The 23,902-nt window shown below is 44.1% G+C and overlaps 1 protein-coding gene across 3 annotated transcripts in view; it reads left to right on the forward strand.

Moving 5' to 3' along the window:
- LOC125448551 (carcinoembryonic antigen-related cell adhesion molecule 5-like) overlaps positions 1-12,210 on the forward strand; it is a 61,588-nt gene extending 49,378 nt beyond the window's left edge. Inside the window, exons 7-10 of one of the 3 annotated variants that reach the window (XM_048523933.2) lie at positions 980-1,255; positions 4,190-4,453; positions 10,097-10,204; positions 11,706-12,210. In XM_048523933.2, the coding sequence (XP_048379890.1) occupies positions 980-1,255; positions 4,190-4,453; positions 10,097-10,204; positions 11,706-11,713 (656 nt within the window). In that variant the 3' untranslated portion in view covers positions 11,714-12,210. Of the gene's footprint in view, positions 1-976; positions 1,256-4,189; positions 4,454-10,096; positions 10,213-11,705 lie in introns of those variants that run through there. The other 2 variants (XM_048523932.2, XM_059641258.1) reach the window with 2 other exon arrangements.
- Positions 12,211-23,902: the final 11,692 nt, after the last annotated feature.

Below are 23,902 nucleotides of genomic sequence, written 5' to 3' on the forward strand. Positions count from 1 at the left end.
TCTTCCTTTTCCAGAGAAGCTCCATTCCCTTTTGAATGTGTCAGTTGAATCTGCTGCCACAATCTTATATGACATCACTTAACCCTTTATAGGATGCGCCACACTCGCAGGCACAAAACACTCAACACTCAAAATGCTTGGCCAAGCTGTCCACTTGATTGGAACACCCTTCACCCACTTTGGTATTCATCCCCTCCACCACTGACATACACTGGCAACAGCGTGTCCCATCTACGAGATGCACTGCAGTAGCTCAACAACGCTCAACCAATTGCACCTTCCAAAGCCATGACCTCTACTAACCAGAAGAACAAGGGGCAGCAGGTAAATGGGATCACCACCCCTTGAAAGTTCCCTCATAGCTTTGTACCATCATGACTTAGAGCCACATAGCTGTTCTTACAGTGTTGCTTAACGAAAATTCTGGAATTCCCCTTCCCTGACAGCACTGTGAGTGTCCTTAAATCTCAAAGACAGCAACAGTTCATGAAGGCTGCTTACCCTCACCTCCCCAGGGCAGTTCATAGAATCCCTACAGTGTGGAAGCAGGCCTTTAGGCTCATCTAGTTCACAGGGACCTTCTAAAGAGAATCCCACCCAGTTGCAAACCCTTCCCACCCCCCATCCCTGTAATCCTGCTCCCATGGTAATTTCATCTAGCCTGCACATCCCTGGACACTATGAGAAAGTTGGCATGGCTAATCCCCCTAGCCTAAACATCTTTGTACAATGAGGGGAGTCCACAACACCTGGAAGAAACTCACCCAGGCAAGGGGAGAATGTGTAAACTCCACACATAGTTACCCAAGGTTGGAATCAAATCTTGATCCCAGGCACCATGAGACAGCAATGCTAACCACTGAGTAAATACTGACCTAGCTTGTGAGACTGACATACAACGATCAAAACCCAGACCTTAAATAGGGTTGTTTTCCCTGAATAACACTGTGTTTTTCTTTCTTGCTCTCTGCCTCAGAAGGCATTTCAAAACCGAAGATTATTGCCAATGCTTCGCAGCTGGTAGAACACAAAGACACAGCAATTCTGAAGTGTGGTGTATCTGGCAATTGGCACTCCCTTAAATGGAGCAGAGACCAGTTAGCACTGCTGCACAGTGAAAATATGGAGCTTTCGGAAAGGAACAAGACATTAACCATCAAAGCCGTGAACAGATCTGATGCAGGCAACTACACTTGCAAAGTGGAGAGTCTGTTCAGCAGCAAAGAGAGTGACCCATTTCAGCTGGTCATTTACTGTGAGTACCTAACGTTATTTCTGAAAAGACGACTGCTTCTCAAGGGTGTGGTCTAATTCCAAACCCACGGTTTTGTCAATTGGATGCATTTTCAGATGTAAAACACTCAATAATAGTTCACATAAAAGTCAATAAGACTAAATGCTCTGTTTAGTATATTAAGCATCCCCTGTTCACTGGACTGATCCATTTTTTGAAGCAATCTTTCTCAATAGAGTTTGTAATTTTGTAACTTCCTTACAGCAATTTATCCCCTTTAGAAATAAAGTACAACCTGATTCTGACTTTGGGATAGTGCTGTGGTTCAGTGGTTAGCCCTGTTGTCTTTGCAATGTTAAGGACACAGATTCAATTCTAGCTTCAGGTGACAGTCTGTGTGGAGTTTGCATGTTTTTCCTATGTCTGCAGGGGATTTTCTTCCAGAGTCCAAAAATATGCAGGCTTGGAGGATTAACCATGGGGTAGGATCTGGGTATGATGATCTTTGTTCGGGTCAATGTAGACTCAATGGGCCAAATGACCTCTTTTTTGCACTCTGGGATTCTATGATTCTGGAAGTTGCTCGAGGCAGGAGCTGGATAAGTTGGTCTTGCCTTATCTCCGTAGAGAAAAGAGAGCTGTCATTTTGAGCCCAGTGATCCTATGTAAGGAATAGACTCAAAATATTATGCGTTTTTATCTCCACAGATGCTGCCAGATCTGCTGAGTTTCTGGAGCAATTTCTATTTTGTTTGCTTCAGATCCTTAATTTTTTGTTCCTTTCCTCTTGCAAGGAAGGCCAGCATGCCATGTTTGCATTGGCTATGTGGTAATGCCATTAGCAATCTGAGAAAGAGGCTGAATCTCATGGGTTCATGAATTCAAATCAGATCACATGGAAGCTATTAGGACTTAAATTCAATCAACTGATCACCTCAATACAATTAGAAGTAAGGCCTCAGTGTTGTTGAACAGAGAGACCTAGGGTTTGGGTGTATGATTCTTTGATGTCTGCGTCACTGATATATAAGGTGGTTAAGAAGGCGTTTAGCACACTTGCGTTCATTGCTCAGACCTTAGACTATAAGAGTTGGGAAGCCATGGTGATGTTGCACAGGACTTTGGTGAGGCCTTTTCTGGAGTACTGTGCCCAGTTCTGGTCACCCTGTTATGGGAAGGCTATTGTTAAACTGGAAAGGGTTCAGAAAAGATTTACCAAGATGTTGCTGGGAATGAAGGATTTGCATCATGAGGAGAGGAGGTTGAAGGGTGACCTTTCAGATGTTTATGAAATCATGAGGGAAACAGATAAGATGAATGGCAGGTGCTTTTTCCCTTGGGTGGGGGATTTCAAGACTGAAGGGGCATATTTTTAATGGGCCAGGAGAAAGATTTAAAAAGGACATGAAAAGCAACTTTTTCATCCATGTGTGGAATAGACTTTCAGACAAATTGGTGGATGTGGATACCGTTACAATGTTTAAAAGACATTTGGATAAGTACATGAATAAGAAATGCTTGGAGGGATATGGGCCAAGTGCAGGCAGGTGGAACTGATTTAGTTTGGGAACACAGTCAGCATAGATATCTGCTAATGTGGTATACTGCATCCACTGTTCCCGATGTGCCCTCCTCTACATTGGGGTAACCAAGCGGAGGCTTGGGACCGCTTTGCAGCACACCTATGCTTGGTTCGCACTAAACTGCACCTCCCAGTCGCAAACCATTTCAACTGGCCCTTCCATTCCTCAAACAAAATGTCCATCCTGGGCCTCCTGCAGTGCCACAATGATGCCACCTGAAGGTTGTAAGAACAGCACTGATATTCGGCTTGGGAACACTGCAGCCCAATGGTATCAGTGTGGATTCCACAAGCTTCAAAATCTCCCCTCCCCCTATCGCATCCCAAAACCAGCCCAGCTCGTCCGCACCTCCCTAACCTGTCCTTCTTTCCACCTATCTCCTCCTCCCACCTCAAGCCCCGCCCCTATCTCCTACCTACTAACCTCATTCCGCCCCTTGACCTCCAGTCCTCCCTGGACTGACCTGGCTCCTCCCTAACTCCCCACCTACACTCACCTTTTCTGGCTCCATCCTCGCCTCTTTGACCTGTCTGTCTCCTCTGCGCCTATCTTCTCCTCTATCCATCTTCTATCCGTTCCCCTCCCTCCCTATTTATTTCAGAAACCCCTTCCCCTCCCCCATTTCTGAAGGATCCAGGCCTGAAACGTCTGCCTTCCTGTTCCTCTGATGCTTTTTGGCCTGCTGTGTTCATCCAGCTCTACACCTTGTTATCTCATGGACTGAAGGGTCTGTTTCTGTGCTGTATGAGTCTAATAAATCTGGCGCACGAGGCTGTTGTCAATAATGGCAAACTATCATTAGAATTATAGAATCCCTACAATGTGGAAGCAGGCTGTTTGGCCCATCAAGTCCACATTAACCTTCCAAAGAGCATTCTCACATCCCTGTAACTCTGCATTTCCAATGGCTAATCCCCCTAGCCTACACATCCCTGGACACTATGGGCAATTTAGCATGTCCAAATCCACCTACCCTGCTCATCTTTGTAGGGTATGGGAGGAAACCAGAACTACCCATCCAGACAACAGGAGAGTGCGCAAGTTTAACATGGGCTGTTACCTGAGGGTGGAATCAAACCTGGGTCCCTGGTACTATGAAGTAGTAATGCTAACCACTGAGCTGCTGTGCCTCCATATTAATTGTCACAAAAATCCTTTTCACTGATATCCTACCAGCAGCTCCCAATTCGCAACAATGCAGTCGATTCCCTGAATGCTCCAGGAAGTGGCTCAGTTCCAGGCCAGTTAGGGATTGCAACAAATGCTGGGTTTGTCTATGAAAGATAAAGAAAGCCTGTTCAGTGTTATTCTGCAGAGATCATAGACGGAGCTAAAGATAGTTGTCTCATGACCATTTTCGTAATAATTGCAGATGGACCAGATGAACCCCAGATTGTAATAACATCAGAAGAGCAAACATTTTCTTACGGATCCAATGTTACTCTGGAATGCAAAGTAGAGTCAGTTCCGCCCTCGAGATACGATTGGTTCTTGAATGGCAAAGAACTTCCACATCATGAAAAATTTTTGGTTGTCAGTAACATTACGCGGAGCAACTCTGGAAATTATACATGTCAAGGCTACAATGTGGAAACAAAAATGAAGAAACAGAAGACAATACATCTTTATCCATTAGGTAAGCCTTGACTTTCTTCCCCCACAAACTATTGGCATGCCCTTGCATGCTTCAAATAGAGCCTGTGTACCGCCAAAGTTTTCCATCTTGTGTTCATCACAACCGTTGCAAGAGTACCAAATTTTACAGAGAGCAACAATTGTTACTGCATGGGATGCTCTGTGGGGTAACCATGCATTTTGTTCTCCATGGCGACCGACCAGAGTCAACACTCCAACCAATCAGCACCTTTTTCTCATGTACCATAAATCATTGCTCCCCATAGAGTTTCTTGCATCTGTTCTGCTCGTAACATTTCAACAGCTTATTTTACTTTCCAGTAGATTGCAACTGTTGGGTCAAAACTTTTCAAGTCCCGTTATATATTCCCTATTATATACCAAGATTGACCCTCTTCCTGATTCTGGTGAAAAGGTTGAAACGTTAGTGTCAGGCACCTTTACTTCTTCCACTGGACCCAAGACTCATTGAAATCCTGCAACCAGTTCCTTTGGCCTTACCACCAAAGTAGGAAACAAAAATTGCGAAATGCACAGGAGGCTGCGGAACAATCTGGGAAGACAGCGACAAGAAAAGGGCCGAGTTGTTGGCTCTATGAAATTAGTGTATGCTAGTGTTATGTATCATTGGCAGTAGTTATGGTGCCAAGCCGGGTACAGTGCCAGCAGAGGTGAGGTGAGTTCCTTTCGGTCGCCTGGCATCATTTTACAAGACTCAAGGGTGAGGAGATGCATGACCTCAGAACCATCTATTCCTCCAGCCCAAATGTAGAAGACATCCACAGGTGTATATGTCATACAAGCCCCTGGTCTCTTGGTTTGACAGAAGCCTTCTTTATGCCCTTCCAAGTCAGGTCCTCTTACACAAGCTGCACTTACTGCCACTCTGCTGCCATAACCATTTGAGATTTCACCGAAAATTGTATAAAACTGTTGCCAGTAATTCACAGGAAATGGCTCTTTTCAGTCGCTTGTTTGATGCATAGATGGGGCTGATGGTCAGAACCTTTTTCCCAGATTTGAAATATCCAATACCAGGGGGCATACAGTTAAAGTGAAAGGAGGAAAGTTCAAAGAAGACATGAGGTTTTTTATACACAGAGTGATAGGAGCCTGGAAAACACTGCCAGGGTTGGTGGTGGAGGCAGATACGATAGGAACATTTAAGAGAAATGTTCATGAATATGCAAAGAATGGAGGGATACGGACCAAAGGCAGGCCTAAGGGCTTTGTTTCATTTAGCTTGATGTTTGGCACAACATTGTGGGCCAAAGCGCATGTTCCTTTGCTGTATAGTTCTATGTTGTATAACGTAGTCGAAGCTTTACCACTCAGTTTACTGATGGGTACCAGTTGTTTTATAAATGTGTAAGGTCAGAGAGTGGGTGTCACGCATGTGTTTGGACAAGAGGACATGAGAGGTTGAGGATGTGTCATCCATAATTTTTCCAAGATTCAATGAAGGAATGGCACGGGTCTGTCCAGACTTGAGCAAACTGCATTAACTGAAATAATAATGTATGTGTTTGCTCATGTTCCCATGAGAAAATCTCATACTCACCGTTTTGATGAGACTGCCTGGCCAACCTGTAATGACACTACCCTGCCTAAGGAACTGTTACAGTCTTGTTTCCCTGGAGTTTACAAAGGTAAGGGTGATTTATTGAAATATGTACAATCGCGAGAGGTCCTGACAGGATAAATGGAGGGGTCAGTAATCCGGGAGTACATTTCAGGAGCAGGACCTTAGAGGGGATTTGAGGAGTGATTGTTTTTATTACTCAGAGGGCATCTGAAATGCCTGAAAGGGCAATAGAAGCAGGAGCCCTCAAAAGCTTGAAGAAGTGCTGAGATCAGCAATTGAAACCATAATGCAGAAGACAATGGGCTAATTTCTGGAAGGTAGCATTATAATAGATAGATGGATGCTTGATGACCAGCATGGACACGATGGGCTGAAGGATCTTTTCACTGTGCTGTAAAACTCTAACTGTATACATGGCTAAGAAAAGGAGAGATAACAGTGTGAGGCATTTGTCATTTTCAATGTGTGTCATGGACCAGACCAAACCAAGTCAAAGTTTGTCAATGAGTTAGCCTAGACCCTAACTTTTTATTTTATTTCAAGGCAAGTTGAAAGTGCTATGTTCCAGATATGATTCGATTGGTCCATGACAAGGCATTAAGTAAAACACTTTTTATTCTTGCAACACTGTTAAAATACAGACAAAAAATGAATACAAAAAGGTATCTTTAACTCTATTTCAATACTTAATAAAATAATACATTATTTAACTACTAATCATCAACTGTTCCAGTACAGCAGTATCCCGTAAACACACCCTTGGTGAAGGCAAATTCAGCAAAACAGATTTTCCTCACATGCTGTCTCTCTTAAAGAGACAATGCCATCAGAATGTATAAGAGAGACCAAGATAACAAAGTGTGGAGCTGGATGAACACAGCAGGCCAAGCAGCATCTCAGGAGATGCTGCTTGGCCTGCTGTGTTCATCCAGCTCCATACTTTGTAATCTTGGATTCTCCAGCATCTTCAGTTCCCATTATCTCTGCTATAAGAAAGACCATCTTCTTTTCTGTTGCTGAGTGGCATTTCAGGAAGTCAGTGCACAGGCTGAAATAAGAACAGATGCTGTAAGTGTAAAATTAAAAACAGAAAGTGCTGGAAGAGCACAACAGGTCTAGCAGCATCTCTGGAGGAAAATACAGAGTTAATGATTTGAGGCAAAATGTTAACTCAGTTTTGCTCTCCACAGATGCTGCCAGGCCTGCCAGGTTTCTCCCGCACTTTCTGCTTTTATGAAAACACGCACTTACATCTGTACCCTTAGCTGGACTTTTCCAAAAACAGGTCACTAGCCTGTTGTTTGGGACCAACAAACCTTCCCACTCTGAGCACCTTCAATGGGTTTATTGGAACAACTTGGTCCACATCATAAATGTACCAGATATCAATGTCCCTCTGTGAATGAGAAGCATTGAACCTCTTCCTCAGGGGTGGAGACATTATTCATTGCACCAGAAGACCATCACTATCAGACATTCCAACGGAGCAATTCGAATAATGACAGTATGAATGACTTAGATTGAGCCACTAAACTACGATTATTAATTGACTGTAATTTTGCTTTAGTAACTTTTGTAGGGGGGGTATGAGCTATTAATTGATTATTAATCTACAGATCCACAAAATGCTTTGGGAGGCAGATGTTGGAATGTGAATTCAATAAAACTCTGGATTGACGAATCTAATGATGATCATAAAATTGTTGGCAATGGTCAGGAAAAGCCAATCTGGGTTCACTAGTGCCCCTTTTAGAGAAAATATGGCACAGTGGCTCAGTGGTTAGCAAGTGCCAAGGGTTTGGGTTCAATTCCACCCTCAGGTGACTGCCTTTGGGGAGTTTGTACATTCTCCCCGTGTCTGTGTGGGTTTCCTACAGGTGTTCTGTGGTCTTCCCACAGTCCAAAGATTTACAAGTTAGGTGAATTGGCCATTCTAAATTGCCTACAGTGTCTAGTGATTAGCCATAAATTAGCCATGGGAAATGCAGGGTTACAAAGAACAAAGAACAAACAACAAAGAAAATTACAGCACAGGAACAGGCCCTTCGGCCCTCCAAGCCTGCACCGATCAAGATCCTCTGTCTAACCTGTCATCTATTTTCTAACGGTCTGTGTCCATTTGCTCCCTGCCCATCCATGTACCTGTCCAAATATATCTTAAAAGACGCTAACGTGTCTGTGTCTACTACCTCCGCTGGCAACGCATTCCAGGCACCCACTACCCTCTGTGTAAGGAACTTTGCACGCATATCTCCCTTAAACTTTCCTCCTCTCACTTTGAACTCATGACCCCTAGTAATTGAGCCCCCCACTCTGGGAAAAAGCTTTTTGCTATCCACCCTGTCTATACCCCTCATGATTTTGTAGACCTCAATCAGGTACCCCCCTCAATCTCCATCTTTCTAATGAAAATAATCCTAATCTACTCAACCTTTCTTCATAGCTAGCACCCTCCATACCAGGCAACATCCTGGTGAACCTCCTCTGGACCCTCTCCAAAGCATCCACATCCTTTCGGTAATGTGGCAATCAGAACTGTACACAGTACTCCAAATGTGGCCGAACCAAAGTCCTATACAACTGCAAGATATGGTAGGAAATGGTTCTGAGTGGAATGAAGGATTACAATGGCCTCAACAGGCCAAATAGCCTGCTTCCACACAGTAGGAATCCTGTGATTCTATAAAGCTGCCATCCTCACCCGGTCTGGCGTCCATGTGACCCCAGACCCTTGGCAGTGGGCTTTTTCTTGCCCTCTAGGCAATTCTTGAACAACAAATCCTGATCTGTCAACTTCCACATCCTGTTAATTAAAAAAAAAACTAAACAATAACCTTAGATAACAAGGTGTAGAGCTGGATGAACACAGCAGGCCAAGCAGCATCAGAGGAGTGGGAAAGCTGACGTTTCAGGTCTGGACCCTTCTTCAGAAAATCTTCATTGACCTTTAAATCAGCATGTTCCGCAATCTTGTCTGTGCTGTAATTAAATGTTCTGAGTGAATGATGAGCTGATGTGTATAATTGTCACTGCATGACACCTTCGGATTCACCCTCATTTGAAGGTAAATTAACCCTTTGCAAGAGGGAGTTGTACTGTGAGGGATTGAAGCTGAAAATGGGATAGACAGGGTAAAACACCCAAAGGATTTGTGCGGCAATTGGATTTTTACAAGAATCAGGTCATTTGGATTGTCACTTCATATTCATAAGCCGTTAGGCGACTGGACTAAACATTTTGCTCATTCTAACTATCGAGATAAAGCTATGCTTCTGCATAATTTGCCTACTTGATACATAAATTCACATTTGCCAAAATTAGCAATTTGAATTATGATTTAAAAAAAGGACTGAAGTGATTAGTATCAATGGTCAGCGCATTGAGTAGAGGAGTTGGAAAGTCATGTTGCAGCTGTACAGGACGTAGGGTAATCCAGCCTTGGAACACTGCATTCAATTCTGGCCTCCCTCCACTTGGAAAGACATTGTTAAAATTAAATGGGGCATAAAAGATATTGCTGGGGTTAGAGGGTTTGAGCTGTAGGTAGAGGCTAAATAGGCTGGGACCATTTTCCCTGGAGCATCGGAGGCTGCAGGTTTGTAAAATCGTGAGGAGCATGGATAAGGTGAATAGCCAAGGTCTTTTTTCCCAGGGTAGGGGAGTTCAGAACTAGAAGGCATAGGTTTAAGGTGAAAAGGGAAGGATATAAAAGGGACCTCAGGGGCAATTTTTCATGCAGAGGGTGGTGAGTGTACAGGAAGAACTGCCAGAGGAAGTGGTGAAGGCTGGCCCAATTAAGACATTTGGATGGGTACATGAATAGGAAGGGTTTATAGGGATATGGGCCAAATGGGACCTGATTAATTTGGGATGCCTGGTCAACATGGACAAGTTGGACTGAAGGGTCTGTTTCCATGCTGTACATCTCTATGACTGTATCTTCAGTGCTTATCACTGCGAGAATGGAGTTTGAAGCATGTTTCCTGAGTTCCTTCCCTTCCTTCCTTATGACTTCTTTTGTTGTCAGCAGCGTCACAATGGTCTTTTCCTTTCCATCAGAATCAAATGATCTCGAAGACTATAAGAACAAGTCTTGGATTGCTGCCGCAGTAGTTGGAGTCCTTGCCCTTATTGCCATCTGTGCCTGCATCATCTTCAAACAGCGAAGTACGTGATTTTCAGTTTTCTCAGATTCGCCCAATGACTCCTCAAGCAAAACTGTTTACTCATCAAACAGGGTGCCAGGATATTCAAATCTATCTCCAAAGTCTGGGGGTTTAAAGGGAATGCCATTTTCCAGGATTTTTCACAAGCCACCGAAGTGTTTTGCAGCCACTCTTGCCAGTGCAGGAGACACAGCCCATTGGTAATGTGGTAGTGAGGGTATAAGAAATGGGAGCAGGAATGGAGCACGTTGGTCCATTGAGTTAGCCATGTGAGCTTAACTGGCTGGATTTCTGGGGTTTATGAGGCAAGGAGACAGCAGTAGTCAATTCTTGCACTCGCTGAAGTTGCTATAGATCTTGCCTGGGATGCGACAATCCCTCAGGTTAAACTCTCCACCAGTTGGAGAGCAGAGAGTGGTTACTTCACTCACCATTCAATCTTGCAATAGCTGAATATGCTTCAGTTTCACTTTCCTGCATGTTCCTCACATCCTTTGATTCCCTGGGAGACTATAAAACGTCTCTCTCAAGTGGAAATCTTTTTAATGGCAGAGCATCCCAAACCCTCAGGAGTAGAGAATTCCAGAAGATGTTTCTCTTCATCCCCTTCAAATTTATTAGTAAGTTCTCTTAGTATTTCATCTCTGGTCTCACAGTTCAGTGGAGCACACCCATGGAGTAAAATAAGTACCTAAAATTCCCAGTATCTCTCTGATCATCTCCCAGGAAGCTGCTGTTAAATTCGGAGATGAGACCTAATGTTAACTACTGATGATGGTGGAATTAGGACAGGGTTTATAATGGGCAGACCATTCAAGAGGACGCAAAAGCTAAAGTGACTCCAAACTAAGTCAATGGGGTATACACACCACTCAGGCAGCTCAACATAAGCATTTGTTGGCCATCACAAACTGCTGTAGACTGGGTTGACTGCCAGCTGCATTTTAATTCCTCCGAACTCAACTTCGATGGTTCAAGATGTCGCCTTGTTTTCTCTTGGGTGGAGGGGCTGGGTAAGTGCAATAATTGAAAAAATATTTTTTAAAAAGGTCCATTCTTACATTCGGTACATTTGCAGTCCCTGAGTGTATTTTTGTGTGCAGTTTCCATGAGATTTTCCTTCTGTGGGGTGGCATGGTGGCTCAGTGGTTAGCACTACTGCCTCACAGCCCTAGGGACTTGCGTTTGATTCTAACCTTTGGTAATTGCCTGTGTGGAGTTTGCACATTGTCCCTGTATCTGCATGCATTTAAACCCCACATTCCAAAAATATGCAGGTCAGGTGGGTCGACCATACTGAATTGCCCATAATATCTAGGGATGTGTAGGCTTGGTAAATTAGCCATGAGAAATACAGGGTTAGGGTAGGGAGGTGGGTCTGGGTGGGATACTCTTTGGAGAGTCGCTATAGGCTGCTTCCACACTGTATGGACTCTGTGAGTTGACCCGTATTCTGCCTGCTTCCCCCAAGTAAAAGATTGTACCTCCTTTATGTTGAACAGGCGGCTAAAGTGGACACTCTGACAGAGCTCGCAACCCCCACGAAGCAACAAAATGCTGACAATTTCTCTCTCTGGGATGTCAATCACCTGCTGAACATCGCCTCTGTATTGGTGAATGGATCTTGCTGGAGGGGCCGAGACAACATGGAGACCACCTTGGCTTTGCTTGCTCGGCCAATGGGCATTTTGCCACCAAGGGTTACCCTCAAAGGGGCAGGTTGCTGTCATGACAGGCTTACAATAGAGTTTGTTAGAATGCTATTCTAATTTATACCAGTTACCAACTTTTAACTTCTGTCTTTCTGCTTCACCACGAAACAAACTATCAGCCAGAGAAATAACGAAAGGATACACTGCCTAACCACAAAGGATTACGGGTATTCTCCAAGTTGGCATTAATGAAATGGCTTCTCACTGATGGGTGTCCATTGGTGTGTTCGCTTCAGTATGAATTTTACCTGTGTTTTTCTCCATTGATGCAATAAACTGGTTTGTTTGTAACTAACTGACTCTGTTGTGATTGTCCCGATAGAAAGTGAGGGTTCTTTTTCAGAGCAATGTACAAACAGATGAGCACATACATTTGATCATTTGGCACCTCTTGTGCCATTCATTAGACAATTGTGGATTGTAACCTCAAATCCGCTTTCTCCCCTTGCCCTGAGAAGTTTCGAGACCCCATCCCCACCAAGGTCTCAAAAGGGTTCAATTCTTCAACTAGAATTCTTCATTGTCACTGCTGCGGGGAGATGGTGGACCATTCGCATTGTCGTTGGGTGAGTGGTCCAGAAATCCAGCCACTTTTTCAGAAAGCCAGGTTCAAATCCTGCATTGCACATTGTGAGATTTGAACACAATTGAAAAATATGGATTTTAAAGAGTTGAGTGATGACCATTGAAACCAGTGCTGGATAGTGTAGCAGAACAGACAGACCTAGAGGTGAAGGTACATAATCCTTTGAAGTCACAAGTAGACAGTGTAGTTGAGAAGGCACATTTGAGTATAGGAGTTGGGACGTCATGTTGCGGTTTGCCCAGGCATTGGTGAGACATTTTCTGGAGTACTGTGTGCAATTCTGTCTGCCCTCGTGCAGAAGGGTTATTATTAAAGTGAAGAGGGCTCAGAAGAGATTTACCAGGATGTTGTTGGGAATGAAGGGCTTGGGTTATAGCGAGAAGTTGGATAGGCTGGGACACTTTCACTGGAACATAGGAGGTTGAGGGGTGACCTTATAGAGTCACAAGGGGTATAGATAAGGTGAATAAGATGTGTCTTTTCCCTAAGAGTCTATACTAGGGGGTATATTTTTAAGGTGAGGGGAGTAAGATTTTAAAACGACAGGAGAGACAATTATTTTACATACAGTGTACAGAATGAACTTCCAGAGGAAGTCATGGATGCAGGCACAGTTACAATGTTTAAGAGAAATTTGTATTAGAACATGATAAAAAAATGTTCAGCGGGTATGGACAGGAGCAGGCAGGTGGGGCTTGTTTAGTTTGGGATTATAGTCAGCATGGACTAGTCAGACCGAAGGGTCTGTTTCCATGATGTATGACTCAATCTCGTTCACTGGTATGCTTTAGGGAAGGAAACTACCATCTTTACCTAGTCATGTGATTAACTCCTAATTACTCTCTGGGCATCTAGGGATGACAATAAATGCTGGTGATGCCCAGGTCTGGTGAATGAATGGGCAAAAAAAGCAATTTGCTGGTTTTTTTTCCAGGCTTAGTTTCTTTATTTCCTCTGCACGATGTGGGCATAGTTGGCAAGGGCAACATTTGTTGCCCATCTTGAATTAATAGTCAACCACATTAGAACATAGAACATAGAACATTACAGCACAGTACAGGTCCTTCAGCCCTCGATGTTGTGCCGACCTGTCATACCAATCTCAAGCCCATCTAACTTACACTATTCCATGTACGTCCATATGCTTATCCAATGATGACTTAAATGTACCTAATGTTGGCGTTATTATGGATCCAGTGTTACATGTAGGCCAGACTAGCTAAGGATCCCAGATTCCTGCACTTACATACCAACCAATGCCAGTTTTATGGTCATCATTGCCGAAATTAGCTTTCAGGCTTTTTAACTGAATTTAAATTCCACCAACCACAATGGGATTTGAACTCAATCTCTCAAAGTGTTAGGAACAAAAATAAAGTTGCTGAAAAAGCTCAGCAGGTCTGACAGCATGTTTGAAGGAAACAACAGAGTTAACATTTCAGGTGTGGTGACCCTAAGAACTGCATCAAAGTGTTAAGTGACATTATCACTCTACCACCATATCCATATAGCTTTGTTGACCCTTTCCATAATTCTATTCCATCTCCCTTACCTCCTACTATACATGTAAACTGGATGGACTCAGTAGATGCATTCCTGCATTTAATTGTATTGCTCATTCAGGGCATGTGGACGATACAAGCATCTATTGCCCGTTCCTACCTGCCCTTGAGAAGGTGTTGATGGGTTGACTTTTTGAACCTGCAATGTATGCTGTCAGGGAGCAAGCTTCAGGATTGTGTCCCATTGAAGAAACATTGTTCCAAGTTACGATGGCATCTGAATTGCTAGGGAATTCATAGCTAGTAGTGTTACTATCCACCTGCACAGTATTACCTATGGGATGGCACGGTTGCTCAGTGGCTATCATTGCTATCTCACAGCATCAGGGACCCAGGTTCCATTCTAGCCTTGGGAGACTATCTGCGTGGAGTTTGCACATTCCACCTAGAATCAGGAAAATGGTGCAGCAGAAAGAGGCTCTTCACCCTATTGATTCCTCTCATGCATTTCTGCTGGGTGTCTCAGTTTCCACCCACAGTCCAAAAATGCGCAGGCTAGTTGGCTTACCTTGCTAAAACTGTCCAGGGATATGCAGGTTGCTGGATTCAGCGTTGTAGAGATTGAGTGGGATGCACTTGGAAGGGTCAGTCCAGGCTTGATGGCTTCTTTCCACACTGCAGAGGTGACCTTACAGAAGTTTATAAAATCATGAGGGGTTATAGATAGGTTAATGGAAGGCGTATTTTCCCTAGGATGGGGGACTTCAAGACTAAGGGGTATATTTTAAGGGTGAGAGGAGAAATTTTAAAACAACATGGGGGCAAATTGTTTGCACAGACAGCAGTTCATGTGTGGAATGAACACCCTGAGGAAGTAGTGGATGTGGGCACAATTACAACATTTAAAAGACGTTTAGGTAGGTATATGGCGAGAAAAGGTTTGTAGGCATGTGGGCCAGGAGCAGGCAGTATGACTCTGACACCAGATGGCAGAAGTCATGGGTTCGACAGGCACTGTCAAAGGAATCTTAACAAATTCCTTCTGTGCATCGTGCAGAGAGAATTTAGGAGAAGGTGTGGGTTATTCAGCCCTTTGAGGCCGCTCTGCCAGTATGATTACAGCTGACCATCCAACTCAGCCTCCTGTGCCTGCATTCTCCCCCGTACCCATTTGTCCTGAGAAAATGCCTTCTTGGAAACATTCACTGTTTTGGTGTTCAGTGCTTTTTGAGGCAGGGAATTCCACATGCTCACCAGCCACTGATTCCTACAGTACCCCAATGATTACTCCCCACTGCTCTTAAATAATCCCATCATTCTTAGTCTTTGTTTCCCGTCTGCCAACCAGTTCTCAACCCATTTCAGTAAAGCCCCTCCAATCCCATGCACTTTAGTCGTGCGTGCCATTCTCTAAGGTGGAGTCTTATGGAACATCTTCTGCAAATCTAAGTGGACGACATCCACTGCCCCCACACTACCCCTCCCCGCAATTATCCACTCTCTAGATGGCATCCACTGCTGCCGATCTGCATCGGTGATGAGCAGGGTGAGGACTGAAGGTGGTTAATGCGGCGCCAAACAAGCAGGCAGCTTCATCCTGGATGGTGTCAAGCTTCTTGGGTGTTGTTGGAGCTGGACTCGCCCAGTCGAATGGAGAGTATGCCATCACACCCATGACTTATAGAGTCACAGCATAAAAACAGACCTCTTGGCCCAACTCATCCATATCGTAAATTAATCTCGCCCCATTTGCCAGCATTTGGCTCATTTGCCAGCATTTGGCTCTAAACCCTTCCTATCCATGTACCCATCCACAAGCCTTTTAAACGTCATAATTGTACCAGCCTCTGCTACTTCCTCTGGCAGCTCATTCCAAACATGTACCACCCTCTACGTGAAAAGGTTGATCTTTTCAATATTTCTCCTCTCACCTTAAACCTATTAGTTTTGGACTCTCCTACCCTGGGGAAAAGACCTTGACTATTCACTCTACCCATGCTAGTTATGATTTAACTAACTTCTGTAAGGTCACCCCTCATCCTCTGATGCTGCAGTGAAAATAGCCCCAGCCTGTACAGCCTCTCCTTATAGTTCAAACCATCCAATCCTGGAAACAGCTTTGTAAATCTTTTCTGAACCCTTTCAAGTTTAATAACATCTTTCCTGTAGCAGGGATACCAGAATTGGGTGGCATGGTGACTCAATGATTAGTACTGCTGCCTCACAGTCCTAGTGACTTGGTTTTGATTCTACTCTCAGACGACTGCCTGTGAGGTTTGCACGTTCTCTCCGTGTCTGCGTGGGTTTCTTCCAGTTTTCTCCCACAGTCCAAAGATGTGCAGTTCAGGAAGATTGGCCATACTGAATTGCCCATAGTCTCCAGGGCTGTGCAGGCTAGGTGGATTATCCATGGGACGTGCAGGGATAGGATGGGGAGTTGGGTCTGGGTGGGATGCTGTTCAGACGGTTTGTGCGGACCCTATGGGATTCTGTGATTCTAGGAAAGAATTGAAAGCATGATTCCAAAAGTGGCTTAACCAATGTCCCATACAGGCCGTATGGGAGCTCCCGGGTCCTATATGCAATGCTCTAACCAATAAAGGCAAGCGTACCAAACACCTTCTTCACGACTCTGCCTACCTATGACTCCCTCTTTCAAGGAACAGTGAATCTCTTTGTTCAGCAACACTCCATAACACTCTACGATTGAGTGCATATGTCCTGCTTTGACAATGGTGGACAGGCTTTGGGGAGTCAGGAGGCGAGTTATTCACTGCAGGATTCCCGGCCTCTGATCTGCTGTTGTATCCATAGTGTTTATAGAACATAGAACATAGAACAGTACAGCACAGAACAGGCCCTTCAGCCCACAATGTTGTGCCGACCATTGATCCTCATGTATGCACCCTCAAATTTCTGTGACCATATACATGTTCAGCAGTCTCTTAAATGACCCCAATGACCTTGCTTCCACAACTGCTGCTGGCAACGCATTCCATGCTCTCACAACTCTCTGCGTAAAGAACCTGCCTCTGACTTCCCCTCTATACTTTCCACCAACCAGCTTAAAACTATGACCCCTCGTGCTAGCCATTTCTGCTCTGGGAAATAGTCTCTGGCTATCAACTCTGTCTATGCCTCTCATTATCTTGTATACCTCATGTTTATGTTATCTCACAGCGCCTGGATCAGTCACCTCTTGCACTCAGATGCAGGGAATACATTTTATCATCATAAATTGCTGGAAAAACTCAGCAGGTCAGACAGCATCTGCGGAGAGAAAGCAGAGTTAATATTTTGGGTGAATATAACAGTGACTCTGTTAGTTACTTTCTCTCCTGACCCGCTGAGTTTTTACACAAATTTATGATTATGTTTCTGATTTCCATCATCTTTGAATTTTTGTAGGAGTGTGTTTGTTCTTCCAAAGCTCCAAGTAAGCATAAAATCTCAGCCAATTAGGTGAATTCCTAATGTCTATGCACTGTACTTCCAGAGTTTTTGTGCATGTGTTGCAGGTAGTAGTACAATTTTTGCGCATGCCTCACATAGTTACTGAATCTTCCAGAAATTGAATATTAAAGAGCCATCATTGCCTGCAGAAATCCCCCACAAACATTTCTGTCAATACTTTAATGAGCAGGCATCTCCTACGATGCTGTTTGAGGTAAAAGCTGCCACACTTGCGCTTTCCAGCAGAAATCTTATTTGGGCCTGCTTTTATCTGAAAGAGCTTATCTTCAACCCCTTTTCCAACTTGCAAGGAGCAACTGGAGTCCAGCGCATGGCTTGAGGAGAAAAGCTGGTCTTACACCCCTTGAGCAGTGCTGAGGGAGTGCCATTGTTCAGATCAGATGTTAAACCATGTTCCAGACATCCAGCCCTCTCTTGAAGATACAGAAACAAAGTTGCTGGAAAAGCTCAGCAGGTCTGGCAGCATCTGTGAAGGCAAAAAAACAGAGTTATCGTTTTGGGTCCGGTGACCCTTCCTCAGAACTCAGAACTGTCTCTAAGATATGTGTGGCACACAGCGTTTCAGAGCTGTTTAAGGTCAAAATTCTACTTACCTCTCTAGGTATTTTTACACTTCCCGTGTGCCTCTCACACTGTTCTAGTTTAGTTGTGCCTGGGAGCGGGGTTTGATGAAGGTGACAGGAGGCTTGGTTGTCACTCTGCATTGTCTTTCAGTTACCATGGGAACTGTTATGCCAAGGCCTCGGAACTGTACATCACTTGGAATAAATAGCACAGCATGGTTGGAGTTAGAACATTCTTGGATGAGGGAAAACCTGAGGAGTTCATGGTCATGAATGCACAAGGAAGCAAGAATATTCCCTCCATAGTGTAACTATCAGTCAGAACGTAGCGTACTCATGTGATTATCCTGCTACTGGGCCGCGCTCTCAATGCAGAGAGAGACAATTGATGGTGAATTTAACTTGAGGGTTACCACACCTCAGGCAAGGTTCAGAAGGGAGGACCTTCATAGTAGCCTCAGCCAATGCCAGCATTGCAATGTTGACTTCACTGTACATTACAAACTAACAGCGCTAAGTGGCTTCCTACATGTGTAGTCTTAATGTGGGCCTAATCCTGAAGGCAGTTCTTGACTCTTCCATCTCGCTGACCAGACTGTCTCGAACCCAAATTCATAGTGTAGCATCAAAGAGGAACTGTTAACTAAGGACTGGGCTAGACTTCACATAGGGCTACCCAGTGAAGTCATTACTGAATATTTTACATAACTGATCCTAATAACGCAGTCTTATTTACATAGTACATTAATCCGTTATATTACCAGCACGATTGAAAGTTCAGTTAAACTGATGAGTAATTGAGAGCTGAGAAGTAATAGATTCAAAAGAAACAAAAATGAAAGATGTAATTATCAAAATATGCAGTGGCATGAGAGACACTGGTATAGTGGTAGTTTCACTAGATTAGTAATGCCTTGAGGATAAAAACAGAAGTTCAGTGGGCCTGGCAGCATTTGTGGAGAGAGAAAAGTTTCATGTCCAATTCAGAGTTTCTCCAGTGCCTTTTGTTTGTATTTTGTGTTCCGAACATCTGCAGAATTTTGCTTTTATCCAAACGGTCTGAGCAATGCAAATTCAAATCTCCACCAATGCTAGCCAGCAAAATGTGAACTCAGTTGATTGGGCTGAATCAGGAAAATGAAGCTTCTCTGAGAAACAGCGACACCGAAGCTGTCACAGATTTTTGTGAAGGTCCATCAGGTCCCGTGCTGTCCCTTCAGTAAGGACGGCTGCTGTTGTTATCTAGGCAAATCTATCCCTGGCTCCTGATGTACAGCATTGTGCAGGCTGACTCTAAAATATTCTCTGACATTGCCCAGCAAGCCCTTTTTATTCCAGAATAAGTAGGGATGGGCGTAAAATATTGGTGAGACCCAGACACCATGATGGAATAATTAACAAATACTCAATGGTCCAGTTAGAGGGTGGTGTTGCCCAAGAGCTGTACTCGCACGTTTTACTCAGGTAGTCTCCCCTTGTGCAACAGGCAATTGGCGGAAAACCAGCTCAGAACTCAGGGTGGCACGGTAACTCGGTGGTCAGCACTGCTACCTCCACATCATAACTACCTCACAATGCCAAGGGCCTGGGTTTGATCTCAGCCTTGGGCGACTGTCTGTGTGGAACATAGAAAAGTACAGCTCAGTACAGGACCTTCGGCCCATGATGTTGTACTGACCGATTAACCTACTCTAAGATCAAACTACCCTGCATGCCCGAAAGTTTACTATCATCCATGTGCCTATTGAAGAGTTGCTTACATGTCCCTAAAGTATCTGACTCAGCTAGCCACCGCCAGCAGCACATTCCATGCACCCACCACTCTCTGTGTAAAGGACCTACCTCTGACATCTCCCACAGATCTTCCTCCAATCACCTTAAAACTATAGATAACAAAGTGTAGAGCTGGATGAACACAGCAGGCCAAGCAGCAACAGAGGAGCAGGAAGGCTAACATTTTGGGCCTGGACCCTTCAGCTTTTTGAAGAAGGGTCTAGGTCCAAAACATCACCTTCCTGCTCCTCTGATGCTGCTTGGCCTGCTGTGTCCATCCAGCTCTACACCTTGTTATCTCAGATTCTCCAGCATCTGCAGTTCCTACAATCTCTGAAACACCTTAAAACTATAACCCCTTGTAATAGGCATTTCCACCTGGGGAAAAAGTCTCTAACTATCCACTCTATCTATGCCTCTCAGCGTCTTGTACCCCAAGGGCTCTTTGACCTTCCTGGACACGCCTGACAAAATCCGTTCCATCCAAAGTTTGCACGTTCTCCCTGTGTATCCTCAGTTTTCTTCTCCGTGGGTTTCCTCTGGGTACTCCGGTTTCCTCCTACAGTCCAAAGATGTGCGGGCCAGGTGGATTGGACATGCTAAATTGCCTGTAGTGTTCAGGGGTGTGTGGGCTATAGAGGGATAGTTCTGGATGGAATGTTCCAACAAGTGGTGTGGAATGTTGGGCCAAAGGGCCTGTTCTCACACTGTAGGGAATCTAATCAAGTACTAATATTCAGTATAAAACATACACTCGTTGCATTGTTTCCTCCTTATTTCACCTAAAAACTTCAACTTTAACTTACTTAACTTCACTTTAACTTGCTTTACCTAATTCACATTTAACCCCAACTCTTATTTTAACTCCATAAATTTGGCTTGAAACAAATACAATCCCGAATTTGAGTGAAGTGGCCAACATTGCTCTCTGTGTTGTTTTCAACTCATGATTCTCTGCTTTCCGTCAAGCAAATTCTCAGGCATGGATTTTTGAAATGTTGGCCTCAAAGGTTTCTCCTTTGTTCCGTTATCGCAAAACGTGTTCAATTTCCAGAAAGTTTTCTGCAACTCAGCCAATGAATTGATCAAAGCCTGATCACATTGTTCATTCCCAGCCAATGGAGTTTTACTGGTTTCCCAAATACTAAACAGTCACATTCTATGCCCTATATGAAGGTAGCATGGTGTCAGTCTATCAACTGGTTGTATGACACCTACCCTTTTGGTCAATGCAGGAAACTGCAGGTCACAACATGTCCTGGCTACAGTTTTTAAACCAAGGTCAGGGGTTAAACTACCTTGACCAAAATTCCCAGGATACTTGATTGTAGCCCTCGACCATTTCTGTTGCTGGGTCACCTGACCACAGCAGGCATTCACTGTCAACAATTGGAGATGATGGTCTGTACCAATCAGAAAGGACAACTTGCCAGACTGGCTACAATTGATCATCAGATCTGAACATTTGACAGTGCAGAGAACAGAGGTCAGATTTGTGGCCAGAGAGCCAACACTTATTGCACCATCAGGGCCTGTTTTCACGATCCTCAAATGGCTGGTGTTCATAGACACTCTGAAGCTCTGCTCAAAGCTTGATAGCTATGATACTACAGATTGAAAGGAGCTTGCTATCGATGAATCAAAATAGTGGAATATGGTGCGCAGTTCTGATCTCCTTACCTGGGAAAGGATGTTCTGGCGATAAAGTTTTACCAGACTGATTTCTGGGACGGTGGGGCTGATGTATGAAGAGAGCCTTGATTGGTTAGGATTATATTAAACTTAGTTTAGAAGAATAAGGATCTCATAGAAATCTATAAAAACCTAACAGAATTAAACACAGTTAAGTTCAGGAAGGATGTTACTGATGACTGGGGACTTCAGAAATAATGGTCCCAATCTAAAAGCATGAGGTAGGTCATCTAGGACTGAGATGAGGAGAAATGTCTTCACCCAGAGAGCGGTGAGCCTTGGAATCCTCTGCCACAGAAACTGTTGAGGCCTACAACACTGAAGGTGTGGGGCCCTTTCTGTTTGTAATGTACATTAGTAACTTGGATGTGAATGTAGAAGGTATAATTTGTAAATTTTCAAACGGTGTGGAAATGGATGATGTGAGGAGGATGGTCTCAGGCGACAGTCTGATATTGACCAGCTGGTGAATTGGGCAGAGCAATGGCAGGTGGAATTTAATGCTGACACTTTGTGAGGTGATGCATCTTGGGAGGTCAAATGAGGGAAGGATATACACAATGAATGATAAGGTCCTAGAGAATGCTGAGGAATAAAGGGACCTTGGTACACTAGTCCATAGACCCCTGGAGATAGACAGTTGTTGAAGAAAGCATATGGGATGCTTGTCTTCATTAGCTGGTTTATAGAAAATAGGAGCAAGGCAGTCTTGTTACAACTCTCTAAACTATTGGTTTGGCCACAAATGGAGTACAGTGTGCAGTTCTGGTGGCCGCACTATCAGAAGGGTATGCCTACACTGGAGAGGGTGCACAGGAAATTCACCAAGATGAAAAGCCTCAGTTATGAGGAAAGACTAGCTGGCTGAGTTTTATTTCCTTGGAGCAGAGGAAACTAGGGAAGATTGTTCAAGAAAGGGAATAGGGATAATCCTGGAAATTAGAGACCAGTCAGCCTTACTTCTGTGGTGGGCAAATTATTGGAGAGGATTCTGAGAGATAGTATTTATGATTATTTGAAAGGGCACAGTTTGATTAGAAATAGTCAGCATAGCTTTGTGATGGGCAGGTCATGCCTCACAAGCCTTAGTGAATTCTTTGAGGATGTGATAAAACACATTGGTGAAGGTAGAGCAGTGGGTGTGTTGTATATGGATTTTAGGTAGGCATTCGATAAGGCTTCATATGGTAGGCTCATTCAGAAAATAAGGGAGCATGGGATTCAGGGAAATTTGGCTGTCTGGTTACAAAACAGGCTGTACAATAGAAGACAGCGGCTGGTAGTAGATGAAAGTATTCAGCCTGTAGCTCGGTGACAAGTGGCATTCCACAGGGATCTGTTCTGGGACCGCTGCTCCTTGTGATCTTTTAAATGACTTGGATGAGGAACTGGAAAGATGGGTTAGTAATATTGCCGATGACACGAAGGTTGGGAGAGTTGTGGACAGCGTGGAGGGCTGTTGTAGGTTGCAATGGGACACTGACAGGATACAGAGCTGGGCTAAGAAGTGGCAGATGGAATTCAACCCAGAAAAGTGATTGATTTTGGAACTTCAAATTTGAAAGCAGAATATAGAATTAATGGCAGGATTCTCAGCAGTATGGAGGAACAGAAGGGTCTTGGAGTCCACGTCCATAGATCCCTCAAAGTTGCTGCCCAAGTTGAGAGGGGTGTAAAGCAGGCGTACGGTGTGTTGGCTTTCATTGGGAGGGGAATTGAATATAAGAGCTGTGAGGTTATGCTGCAGTTCTATAAAAGTCTGGTTAGACTACACTTGGAATATTGTGTTCAGTTCTGGTCACCTCATTATAGGAAGGATGTGGAAGCTTTAGAGAGGGTACAGAGGAGATTTACCAGGATGCTACCTGGACTGGAGGGCAGGGCTTATGAGGAAAGGTTGAGGGAGCTCGGGCTTTTTTCATCGGAGCAAAGAAGAATGAGAGGTGACTTGATAGAGGTGTACAAGATGATGAGCGGAGTAGATAGCGTGATAGCCAGAGACTTTTGCCCAGGGCGGAAATGACTATTATAGGGGGTCATAATTTTAAGATGATTAGAGGAAGGTATAGGGAAGATGTTAGAGGCAGGTTCTTCACACAGAGAGTGGTGGCCGTGTGAAATGTGCTGTCATCAGTGGTAGTGGAATCAGATACTTTAGAGGTTTTTAAGTGACTCTTGGAAAGGTACGTGGAGGATCGTAAAAGGTAGGATGTGCGAGGTAAGTTGATCTTAGTAGGAGAATAGGTCAGCACAACATCGTGGGCCAAAGGCCTGTACTGTTCTGTTCTGTATTCTGTATTCTATGATCTGATTGAGACTTACAAAAGTATGAAAGGCAATACACAGGGTGGATTGTGAGAATCTTTTTCCCCATGGAAGAATGTCTAAGACCAGAGG

Source organism: Stegostoma tigrinum, chromosome 41, assembly GCF_030684315.1.
Source record: "Stegostoma tigrinum isolate sSteTig4 chromosome 41, sSteTig4.hap1, whole genome shotgun sequence".
NCBI lineage: Eukaryota > Metazoa > Chordata > Chondrichthyes > Orectolobiformes > Stegostomatidae > Stegostoma > Stegostoma tigrinum.